At 37.9% G+C, this 12,797-nt stretch overlaps 1 protein-coding gene across 1 annotated transcript in view; it reads right to left on the minus strand.

Moving 5' to 3' along the window:
- The window catches only part of Lrrc69 (leucine rich repeat containing 69), a 118,028-nt gene that overhangs the window by 9,234 nt on the left and 95,997 nt on the right, over window positions 1-12,797 (minus strand). The window contains exon 8 of the mRNA XM_052175433.1: window positions 11,973-12,088. Within this exon, the coding sequence (XP_052031393.1) occupies window positions 11,978-12,088 (111 nt within the window). The 3' untranslated portion in view covers window positions 11,973-11,977. The remainder of the gene's footprint in view (window positions 1-11,972; window positions 12,089-12,797) is intronic.

Below are 12,797 nucleotides of genomic sequence, written 5' to 3' on the forward strand. Positions count from 1 at the left end.
AAGGTTGTTTTCAAACATAAGTCATTTCTCATCTAAAAAGATAAAACAGACTTCTTGTTCAGGGTTGCCTATTTCATTTAATGTTTCAACACTTAACACCTCCATGCCCTGGTGAAACTTGAGAATGGACCAAATATTTTATGAATCTGAAATAGAGGTGAAAATGGGTGACTGTCACTTTCAAATCTAGCTGCAGCACTTCCACAGAACATAACAGAAGAGTTGCATAATGTTCATATTCACAAGAACATGTGCACATAGAGAGATACTTAACACAGAAACTAATCATGGAGGCTTTCTGAAGCCCGCCCTAAAAATAGTGGGCTTGGTATTCTGCATAACAGTTTAAAAAGAAAGTCTGTCTCATAACCAACAGGTCTCATTAAAGCCAATGAAGTCATGGAGCTCATGAGCTCCAGAATGAAATCCTGACTAACACTCCACACTGTGAGGGTGAGATGTCATTTTTAGGAGAGAAAGAACAATTACCAGAATTTTTGGAGAACTGCAAATTGTATTGGCAGAGACAAAATTAAAGTATGTTAACATATGAGAAGTAATTTAAAATTCACAGCAAATCAGCATTAAATCTATTCTCTTTATATGCCTTTTAATGTATTTAAATAAGATGTTTCTAAAACGTCCAAGTTTAGAATGTCCTTGACTGATGGGAAAGAGAACTGGAGGGCAGAGGAACAAGGAACACAAGCCCCTTTGGAAGGCTGACTATCATAACAGCACATCTGAGGCAGTGATGGGAGAACGAGTCTTAGCACACTGGGGAACTCTCTGAGAAAGGCCAGGCGTATGTGAAATAGCACATCTAAGTTTTTAAAAATGGGAGTTTTTTGCTTTCCTACTTACTTATGTACTCTGTGTTTGGGGGAAAGTTGCTTTGCCCTTGGGAATCTCTGAAACCTATTAGCATAAAAGGAGAGAAGTCCTTAGGTTTCAGGGCACTCTCTAGGACACCCTAAGGGAAACTGCCTACTACTAGCCTTGCACACTCTCTCTTCAGCAGCCAAGTAATTCACTCCATTTCGCCTTTATGATTCCTGGTCTCCCCTTCTGGGCTCATCTTGTGTTGAATTATTGCAAGAACCAGTCTGATGAATCCTAACTAGGCTGAAATAAATTAGCCTCTGTTTGATGGTTTCTTCATTAAAAGTCCCACAAGGATACCAAAAAAGAAGTTCTAATTAAATAAAATCAGTCAAGACTGAGGAAATATCTTGCCAACCCCAGGCCCTCTCCACTGATTTGTAACCATTCATAATATTCCTTAGTTCTCTCTGTGAATATTAAGCAGCATTCTTGGCAATATCCACCAAGTCTTAATTTGTTGGTAATGACCAGCTTTCTTGGAATCACACAACTAAATAGTCCCAAGGGATCACCTCATTCAATCATCAGTACTCTCTAAATGATATTTTTAAAAAAGGGGGGGGGGACATTTCATTCAGAATGAAGCTTCTCTGGGAGCCTTCTGGCCCAGGGAGTGCCTGTATCTTTCACATAACACTAGAGGCATATGCACATCTTGCTAGCAGACGCCATAACTTCATAGAACAGGCCAAGTGAACATGTCTGGCAGCGTCTTACTGGTTATTTCTCTCCTCCTACTTCCTCAAGCATACTGGCACCCTGTTGTCTAATTGTGACACCTTAATTTCTTAAACAATTCTTAAGTTTAGCAAAACACATTCAACTAGACTTCCTGATCATTTAACATATGCCTAGAAAATCCAGTGTACTAAGCAGGGAGGATGATCTTCAGTATCATGAGCAACATAACAACATGAAAAAGAACTTTTTAAAACTTTTTGTGAAAAAGCATAGGTTGTAGACAGCAGCAGTACAATACTTGCTATGAACTTCATAACAGATTAAATTTCCATGAATGTCTATACCAAAACATAATGGATAATAACTCTGGCTCCTAATACAGACAGTCATACTCAAGTAAACGAAAAAACTATTGTGAACACATTCATTTGTTAGAAATAATTTACTCCTAAAAACAAGTAATTAAAAGCATTCAGTTCTATAAATATCTGTATCAGAAAGGTGTTACTCTCCCTATTGTCCGACTTCTAAAATGCATTCAGAGAAAACAAATCAATTTGAAACTGATTTATTTGTCCTAGAGAAATTTTAGTCTAGCAATAATTTTTCAGCTTGGAATTATTAGACAATTCTATTATAAAGTATAGCATAGTAGATGAAGATTGAATATGCCAAATCTTGTAAAAAAAAAAAAATGATGCAAAGCCACAATACTATGTGACTAAGAAATTTCAATTAGCTTGGAGTACTCTGTGGTGTTGGTACCATATGCTTCTCTAGCCCCCAGTTCCTGCCTAGCAGTGAAAAAGAAAAAGAATTAGGGTAGCCTAAGGAGTGATTCCAACAATATCCTGTTAGCATCCTTAATTTTCCAGATTTAAAACTAATTCTGTGTTTCCTACCAATGCCAAACCATGTTCTGAGCCCTTTATCAAACTATGCGACACCGATGTTCAGTGACACGCTTTATTCCTCTTACAGAATCTTTTATACCATGGCTTCTAAAATAACAGCCCCTTGAATCTTATCTCCCTTGTTCAGTTCCAACCAGTATTATCTCAACTGCCATTTATCTCACTCATGGGGGCAGTGCTAGGATCTTTTCCTCTTTGCTTAAAAATCCCCCTCTATGATGTTGCTCACTATATTGCTGTTAAGATCAGATCTTCCTCTTAGTATTCATTATAAATCAACTAGTCTAGAAATTCATGGTACTCCCAGTGGCAATATAGGCACTGTCTAAGCCTCACTGTGCCAAGCTAAAATGCTTCCAAGTATCAATTCACTTCATCTTTGTAATAACTCTCTGAGAAGTTATTCTGTGCCATAGAAATAGGGCTGTCAGACAGAAGCCCTGAGAGGTTAGGGAAAATGCATATGGCCACATGCAATACTTAGAGCAAAACATGTCAGAAGCTAGTAGGAAGAAACAGTGCTCCGATACACTGATAATAAACACCAGGAAGTATAGCATGGGCATGTAAGGACCCAGAAGAATGATGTGGTTTGAATGGGAAATGTCTGACATGGCTTATGTTCTTCAGTCTGTTGGTCCCTCACTGGTGGTACTGTGTGGGAGGTGAGTGTTGTGGATGGCCCTGGTGCTCTTGTATTTTGATGCTAATTCTGCGTTCCTAGGAGGGCCTGTCTGGACTGCGGAATGAGTCACAGACTCAAGTGACTCCTTGTGAACCATCCCCTAATGAATAAAGGAGCCAATCACTGGGCAAGTAGGCGGGAGTTCCAGGTTGGATAGGGAAGAGAGGAAACAGGAGAGAGGGGGGGGGTCCTTTTGGGACTGGGACCGCATGAGGACAGATGTAGTTACTAGTGTCTCCAAGGTTAGCTTCTGGAGGACTTAGATTTAATAAGGCTTATGACATTTGGATTTTAGTTGTTTAGTTTAGCCCAGCGACTGAGTTACCTTTGTTTCTGAACTAAGTTTGTGTTGTGTTTTCCTTCATGTGGCAACTCATCTAGGTTCAAGAGAGCAAGGTATGGTGGCAAAGTGTGGGTTTGCCAGATGTGGACCACAAAGGCTGTGGGGGTTGAAACATGGGCATGGCGTGGTAGCAACCAGACATTAGAACTTAGCGAGCTGGGTGGAGAGATTTTGGAGCTCTGAGTCAGAGAGTCTCCACAAAATAAAAACTGGCCTGCGAGACCACTGGGGCTGAGAGTAGCAGGGTGTGGCCTGGGAACTTGCCATTTCTTTATAACATTTCCCCGCAACGGGTAAAGCCTTGCTGAAGAAGTGAGGCAGACATTCAGGAGCATCCCAGCCCAATGCCACTTTCTGCTTTCTAACTTCAGATGCACTGAAACCAGATACCCTCATGCTCAAGCCACTCTGGCTTCCCTGATAGAAGAAACATGTCTCCAAGTGAGAAGCCAAAAGTCATCAATTCTCCCTTAATTTCATCCTTGTCATAGATTTAACCACAACAACAAGAAAATTAATTGATGAAGAAAGTGACTAGGTAAAGGGGCCATGAAGAAAAAGTGTCAGGAGGGGAAGCAGGTAGACTAGAGACCTGTATGAAAAACAAACAAATGTTAAGAAATGTGGACTCTGTTCAGAACGTAACTGGAAGCAATTAAATGTCTCTGTGCTTTTGTGCATAATGCCATGTCTATAAAAGATTAACAGTGGAGAAAGCTCAATATAAAGAATTTATAATAAACTATCACACTTGTAGTAAAGAATACCATTAGAAAATACAAATAGTATGCCTTTTACATAGTGTTATATGTTGTACTTATTTAAAAGGAAAAATCTATGCTGGAAAATATCAGAATACTGGTTGACTAAAGACAACAAAGTTGAAATTTACTATAAAGTAGGGCTGCCACCTAAAATATAGGCTTTAGGGCTTAATTTGAGTTTCAGATCATCAACACATTTTTTTCTAGTATAATTTAATCTAGTAAAGGTAAAGGAGAACTATAATAAAAATCTTTTAAAACATTAAAAAAGGAAGGAAGATATTAGGAATAACATTAAATTTGCAAATCCTATACTATAGATATGCAGAATAAATATTATGAAAATGTTTTCACTAGCAAAACCAATCTTGAAAGGCAATGAAATTTCCACCATATTCCAAAGGCATTCTTCAGAGAAAAAAACTTAGAATTCATGCATACACACAGACATAAACACATATAACCATGCACACACATGCAAATGCAGACACACACATGAATAGACATATATACACATACACACACATAAAACACAAAAACAAACATACACATATATACATGCAATATACCCATGTAAACAGACACATAAAGGCACACATATAAATACACATATACATACATATAACATACACACACATAAATGCAATATACTTAAACATTCATTGTGCTAATGAACTCACAGTAGTTCTAGTTACTTGTACAAAAAGAAGCTGGCTGACAAGTGCAGTGGGCATGGGGAGTGCTTGTGAGGCTCCTCCATAACTAGCTGAGGGGGTATTGGAATTTAATTGCTGCTGGAGAAAGTAAAATCCTTTTTCTTCATGGATGTGCTCTCTAATAGGTTCCCCATGATCATGCAAGCTGCATTAATTAGACTCAGTTGGCTATAAAAGAAAACAAAGATGGTGACATGAAGGTGTAGGGGGCACTAGATAGAGGATTCCAATGGAAAAGAAGGATTATGGGATAGATATAACCAAGATGCATCGAATATTTGTATAAAATGTTAGATTAACACTAAGGATGTTTGAAAAGCTATAAGAAATTATATCATTTTAAATTTACCTATAGTACATATCATATATAAGTATATGCATATGCATAGATAGTTTCAATTAAGTTATTACACTTGGACTGACAATTAAGTTACAGTGTGGTATAGAAAGTGAGGAGAAAAGGAGAAACAGAAAGGAGAAACTTTAATGTTTGCTGGTGGGACCTGCAATTTTAAATATGATGACTAGAAGGGCTTTGTGAAGAATGTGAGGAAACTACTAGAGAGCTGACATCAATCATCAGGTGTCACAGCTAGCGCCAGCACCACAAGGTAAACTGAGGCAAGCTGCATGTAGAGATGGCAACTGGGGCTGCTGCTGAGAGTGACCAACTGACGGGGACTCCCACTGAAAGCAGCAGGGACTATACTGGCAACACTAGTGGTGCTGAAGGGAGCAAAACTTAATTATCTGTAACTGGTACTCTCTATGGCCAGCAAGAGACTCTGAGCTCTTTAAACTCTTTGGGACCCACCAAGAAAGCAAATCAAAGAAAGAAAAATCACACACACACACACATACACACACACACAAACTGAGTGAATGAATCAATGCAGGCTCCCAGCAATTTCACACATATACATAAAACATACTTCCATACATACATATATACATATGTGCATACAGACAGTCATATATACAGACAGACACACATTCACACACACATACACCACACACACACACACACATACACACACATTGTGTGGATAAAGTAAACTCCGATGAGCTGCCTCCAACAAGTTTACACATCATATACATACACACACATACACATACACACACACACACACACACATACATACATTTGGTGGATAGAGCAAAGCTCTAATAAGCACACTCTAATATATTTGCCTTTTCCTGGCCGGGCGGTGGTGGCGCACGCCTTTAATCCCAGCACTTGGGAGGCAGAGGCAGGTGGATTTCTAAGTTCAAGGCCAGCCTTGTCTACAGAGTGAGTTCCAGAACAGCCAGGGCTATACAGAGAAACACTGTCTTGAAAAAACAAAAAAAAAAAATGTTTTTTTCTTTAACACATTTATATCCTCTAAGACAAGGCTGTCTATATAAGAGGAAGCATTACCTAATTCAAAAACAGATAAAAATGCTACACAATAGGGAGTTAGACCAGGATTGTTGATTATACCTTCAGAGCAGTAATTTTATCTACCTTTTATTCCATAAGCTCATTATAAGTTCAACGTAATAGTTTTTATGTAATAGAATCACCCACTCCTTGTTTGTGACCTTGCACACTGAACCTGTGGTCTCCTCCCTGAACCTAACCTAGAATGAATGCTTTCCTCTTCATAAATTTGTTTCAAGCTTATTATTCTTTGAGTAATTTGTGTGCTTGGAACATACAGAAGGTCATTGAACTCCTCTTCTAACCTATGTGGCCTTTACTATTCTACAAGGAGGAGGCACATTCTACTTTTGATTCTAATTGTAAACTTTCAACTGTCTTAACTTCATAAAATTATTTAAGCCAAATCAGGAATTCTATAAAATCATTGATTCATCTATATAACCTTATTCTTTAATTTATTCATCTTCATGCTGATCTGAAGGAAATTTACCCAACAGAGGGCTAACACCCAATAAAGGATTGATAATAGACAATAGACAGAAAGGATCTTTCTTTGCCTATCACACTAAAAAAATTAGGAATACAACAATGACAACTATGAGAAAACACATTAGCAGCAAGAAGCAAAATGGAGATTAAGGCCCTAGGGCCTGGGGCTGTGCCTGCCTGTCCAGGATTCACTCATCACAGTGATGCAAAATGGTGGGCCATCTCCAGGAAGCTCACTTGTCCACTAGCTCCGACTGCACTAGCTCCTCCTGGCAAGGTATAGTGTATCCTAAAACATGTACACTGATAAATGCTAGCCAGGAGACCCAAGAGAGGAATTCTTGGTTTTGAGCAGAGAAGAGCTATTGTGACTTAGTGCAAAGCACTCTCCAAGCAGCTAGCAGTTCACTGAGACTCCATCCACATTCAAGTCAGGATAATGTCTTCCCTATGGGAGGTAACAATAAATATTTCATGGAGGTATAACTGTTGGCACAAAATAGAAGCATTTCAGAAGATATCTTTGTAGTGTACCTTCTTCCTTAGGCCAGTATTACTCGACGGACGCATTTTAATTGAACAATTTTAAACCACCATAAATCCAGTTTTGTCTTCAATATATATTAATAGAACGAGTACAAGCAACTGCTAATTTCCTCAGTTCAGAAAGAAATCATAGGTTTTTATTTTAATTACAATAAACAGAAGAACAGTTTGTCTAACTTTCCTAGGTGGATGCCTGCCACCCAAAGTCTCAGGATTCCCATTTCCTGTCTTGTTTCTTCCTTTCCCCCAAACATTTACGCACTCACAGGAATAAAACAGAATGTCCCTTAAGAAGCCCTTGTGAAACAAGCCTGTGGTGACTCTGGCTGGTCACACATACTTTGTCTTATTCTTATCCTTCACCTGAGTTTGCAGAGGTTCTCGGGAGACCACTCTCCTCTTGCAGCTCAACGTGGTGTGTGCTAATGTGTTCTACTCCCTCAGTGGCCCTTCACTGATCCCTTAGTGACAGGACAGCCATAGGAGTCCCAAGATTACTTTTTTGAACTTGAGCCTTATACAACAGAGAGCCCTGTGGCCTGAGAAGGCTCCGAGTGTTCCCGTGGTGGGTTTGAGGACTAAGCTGCCCTGGGAGTTTCTCAGAACCAAGAAACAAACAGTTATTTAGCAAGACCAAGCAACTTCTGCCCATTTACTTTTCTCACAGAAAAATAAGCTAGACAAGAGCCATACAAAGAGCTATTTTAAGAAAACATACCAAGAATATTTGCAATATTATTTTATGGCTTTTAGAAGCTATATTAATGGTGAAAATCCATTTTCTAAAATTTCTTTTGTTTAAAATGAAATCTCCAGTTTCATAAATATATTAGTCCACAAGATAATGTTTTAACCTAGAATTTTCCAAACTGCTTGTTCCTTTAAAGATTTATTGCTTTGATTATAAAAAACAATAATACCTTCATCAAATTAGTTGGATTTTTGACTTCTAAATAATCTTATACCATTTTGTAAACTTGCTAGAAATGTTGATCATAACTAGAAATTTTGGACAATTACTGCAGTCACAGCCTAAGGATGTTGAGACTGTGTGATGAAAGAGTGCAAAGAAGAAGAAATAGGGTTAGGGTAGGAAAACAAAGATAAGAAAAGGAAAGGATTGGCCAGTTAACTAAGGAAAACTCATGTCAAGTTATGCATACAAGTATGCACACAAAATAAGAATCAGAGGTGCTACTTGAATTAAGTCTAGTCACTACAGACCTCTTCACAATTCATTAATGATTCTAAAAATACACTTCTGCTTGAAGCAATGCCCCAGTGTAGGGGAATGCCAGGGTAGGGAGGCAGGAGTGGGTGGGTGGGTAGGGTAACACCCTCATAGAAGCAGGGTGAGGAGGGATAAGATGGGAGATTATGGGGGCAGGACTGGGAAAGGGGATAACATTTGACATGTAAATAAAGAAAATATCCAATTAAAAATAAAGAAAAGAAGAAAGGAAAGGAAAGGAAAGGAAAGGAAAGGAAAGGAAAGGAAAGGAAAGGAAAGGAAAGGAAAGGAAAGGAAAGGAAAGGAAAGGAAAGGAAAGGAAAGGAAAAGAGAAAGATTGTGATTCCAGGAAGATCTTTCTTCTCAGCTTTCTTGCCATGCAGTTGAAATAAATTGAAAGCATTGCCCCAAAAAAAGAGTTTAAAATAAACAATGAAGGAGACTTCCTTCTCATTTTTATTCTCCTTCTAAGGTAAATATAAGTGAAAATGGAAATCCTAGAGACCGTCCATGAGAGAAACAAAGAGGAAAATGAATCATTTGCAATTTTTTTCATGTTCCAGTTGCTTTGACTTTAGATAAAGGATAGCCATAACTGTTAGAAAAGAAAAACATTTTGCAGTGTTTTAAATCCCAGCAGCATTTTAGATGTATTACAACTGTCAGGAAAATACATCACCCTCACATGCATCACACCCATGTAGAGGAAGAAGTTCCTGATTTAATAAATGATTCAAAGCCTTGGGTAGCCCCATGGGATAGGCTCAGATGCATCCTTTCCTAATGTTGTTCCCCTGGGGACAGGTGATACCTGATTATATATTCAGCAGCACTGCATATCTGGATATCGGAACGCTTATGTCTAAACAATGATGACAAAGCTATGAAGTCAAAACAATGATATCAGTCATTTGATGCTTTCCAGTAGATTCTGGGCTGGGCTCTTAGCCTTCCATATCCTCAACCAACCAGTTGTTACTTATGATGCCTATAGGGCTCTCTGCTTTACTCCTTCTAGATGGGTGATAAATATTCCCACATAAATATTATTCTAATTTTTCTATATCTTTAAAATCCTATTTTATTTAGCATATTGTTTGCAAATTGTTTCTCGAATGCCTCTATTAAAAAGAAATATCTATGAGAGCAAAGATCCCATTATTACAGATTTAGTAGCAGAAAACTATTGTACCCAGTAGATATCAGCCACTCAGCAAATAATTGTTTAATACATGAATTAATAGGAAAAGAACAGTCTGTATAAAACTTCCATTCTTTTTTATGTATGTTGAAATTTGAAAACTTGGAACTATAGGTCAAAGGTGACGACACAGGCTGAGTCAGACACTCACTGATGGTGGGGTATGATGAGTGAAAGGAACTGAATGGGCAGAAGTGGATGGAGTTACTCATTGAACAGAAGGGGCCTGGAGGGAAGAGAATGCTACCTGCCTAGGAGTTTCACAGAACGCCATTTTGTTTGTTTGCTTCTTTGTTGGTTTGTTTAATGAAGAACACAGAAAAGAACTCTATTAAAATGCATAGGGAATACAGATTGATCTCAGGCTGTGACTCCAGTTTAACAGCTGCTTAGTGGAGACCAAATCTGCGGAGGAGCGACCTCTGAGAGAAGTAGGGAAATCAGAAGGGTGGTGAGAAAGAAGTAGGCAATGACCTTGGGAAAGTAGTTGCTGTGGAATGGTGAAGAGAAGCCAGACTGCAGTGACCTTCACCTACGAATTAAACATAGCATCAAGGACAGAGAGACGGAGCCCAAGTCCACCTGTACATCACATGAACTTCAAGAAAATACCAGAACTGCCTATTGAAGTGTAGAGATGGATGGGTGAGTAGAATTTTCTATTCAGGAACAAGATGAGGAGTGGATTATGGTTAAAGTCATACGATTCAAATGATAAACAAACCATGTTTATACAATATAAACTAGATAAAAAGTACTTCCCTAATCAAATACAATTTACTTATGTAATTTTTCTCTCAACAGGCACACACAGTGTTTTACTGACTCATGTTTAGTGAGCTTGGTGTTGGTCCCAGTTGTTTATTTTTGTTTAAGGGACATTCTTGTTTAATGGAGCCTTTTAAAGTTACCTTGAAGTAACTGTTTGAGTGGAACCTGGGACTTATTCTTTGGAATGGAGAGCCTTTGCTACACTCCATAGATCGCAATTATGCCAGGGGTAACTTTGATGCATAAAGAAGTGCCCTGAATTGAATCTATTAAGTCTTTACAAGGACAGCACCAGTGGGACAATTATAGAAGAAGCTCCACTTGGCCCTCTAGCAAGAGAACCATCAAATAGTCACATGAAGTAATGCATTTTTAGCTGAGTTTAAATATAAAATTATGATTAACTTTCTTACAAGCTAGACTTCTTTATGGTTCTCAAACTTGAACACATAGACAAATCATTCAAGAGGACAAATCATTCATTGTAGGGCAGCCACAGAAACGCCCCAGCAGTGCTTCCAGTTTCTGCTTCACTCATCCTAGGATAGGGCCAGACCATTTTCTGGATAGCACTGAATGAAAATCATACTTTAAGAACCATTAGTTTAGGCAAAATGAAACATATATTCTCATAAGTTCTTTTCCTAGTTTTCTCTGTTTCTTTCCTCAAAAGAAATGATTCACACTTTCATTTCAGTGAAATGAACTGATCAGTTCCTCTTCCAGGAACTGACCAGGATCACGCTGGTCAAAGCACTGGTAGGAACACACTGATGTCTGGATAGGAATCAGCTTTTTCAAAATGTATTTGAAAAAATACATTTCAAACTCTGTAAAGAATAATGGTATTGGGAGTTACTGTCATTAACTTTCCAGCCTTCCACTCATTTTTCAAGCTGAATGAAGATTCTTTATCTTATCAACAGATATTAGGGGCTCAAAGAAAATCCTGCAAATACAGTATAGCTACCTAGATCAAATGAGTATCTATCTTTCAACTGTGAAATGCTCTTCAATGAAACATGTTTCTCCATTAAATTCATCTTCGGGTGTTTTTAAAGGGGATTGAACTCATAAAGGGATAGAAGGTTTTCACGATTTTACATGTTTTAAGCCAATAGGAGGGAACTAAAGCATCTAAAAACAAAACCATCTAGATGCAGACTGCAGTACTTATAGTATAAGTTTTATAATTGAGTGACTCATCTTTCTTTGCTTAATAACTTGAAAGTGTCTAGACAGAGAACGACATCATAAGTGGGGCATGTGCTGACCTGGGGCAGAGCACACAACTGGTCCAATGAGATTCAACTATCTCACCTGTTCTAGTCTTCAGCAATTCCAAAGATATCAGGATCACGCTGGTCAAAGCACTGGTAGGAACACACTAATGTCTGGATAGGAATCAGCTTTAGGTTTCTGCTTATCTTCCAGTTCTAAAAAGAAAGATAAAAGCCAACTTAAGATAGTTCCAAGCAGTAGGGTTAGGAGTGGGATCATTTTGTTTTGTGTTGGATAAAGCTTGAGAATGCTCTTGAACGCTTGATTCCACTGCAACTATTATCTAAATTTTAGGATCATAAGCAATCATCACTAAACCTGGTTTTCTAGTATTTTTTTAATAAATAGAAGTTTCAGAACCCTTTCTCAAAAGTTTCAGAACATTGACTTCTAAAGAACACATGATTCCATTTATATCTCATTTGTTCTTTTACCATATATAAATAAACAAGCTTAACCAGATGACAAAGGCATATTTAACACTACACAAAATTTAAATGATAAAAAATTTATATGTGCTTTTATCTAAACTCCAGTGTGTAGTTTGACCATATGATACTAGGGGTGCCTATGAAAATCATACATGCTACAAGAACTTGATTCCTATTTGAAAAAAGGTTTTAATTATCAAGCAGCAAGTGCCTGCTAAATAGCTTCTTGATTTTGCGTGTGTTCTATACACTTCCTATATGGAAATTCTAATATTGTTGTTCATTTTCTGTAATATCCATTAAAATCATTGCCAATGGGTCTCAATCAAGCTAGTCAATATATGACTTAAGGTCTTACATTTCATATATCTCTTGTCATACTTCTCTGTGCACAAAATAGGTAGTAGAAATTCTGCCAGTCAATCGAATGTAC

The sequence above is a fragment of the Apodemus sylvaticus genome, chromosome 3, assembly GCF_947179515.1.
Source record: "Apodemus sylvaticus chromosome 3, mApoSyl1.1, whole genome shotgun sequence".
Lineage (NCBI taxonomy): Eukaryota > Metazoa > Chordata > Mammalia > Rodentia > Muridae > Apodemus > Apodemus sylvaticus.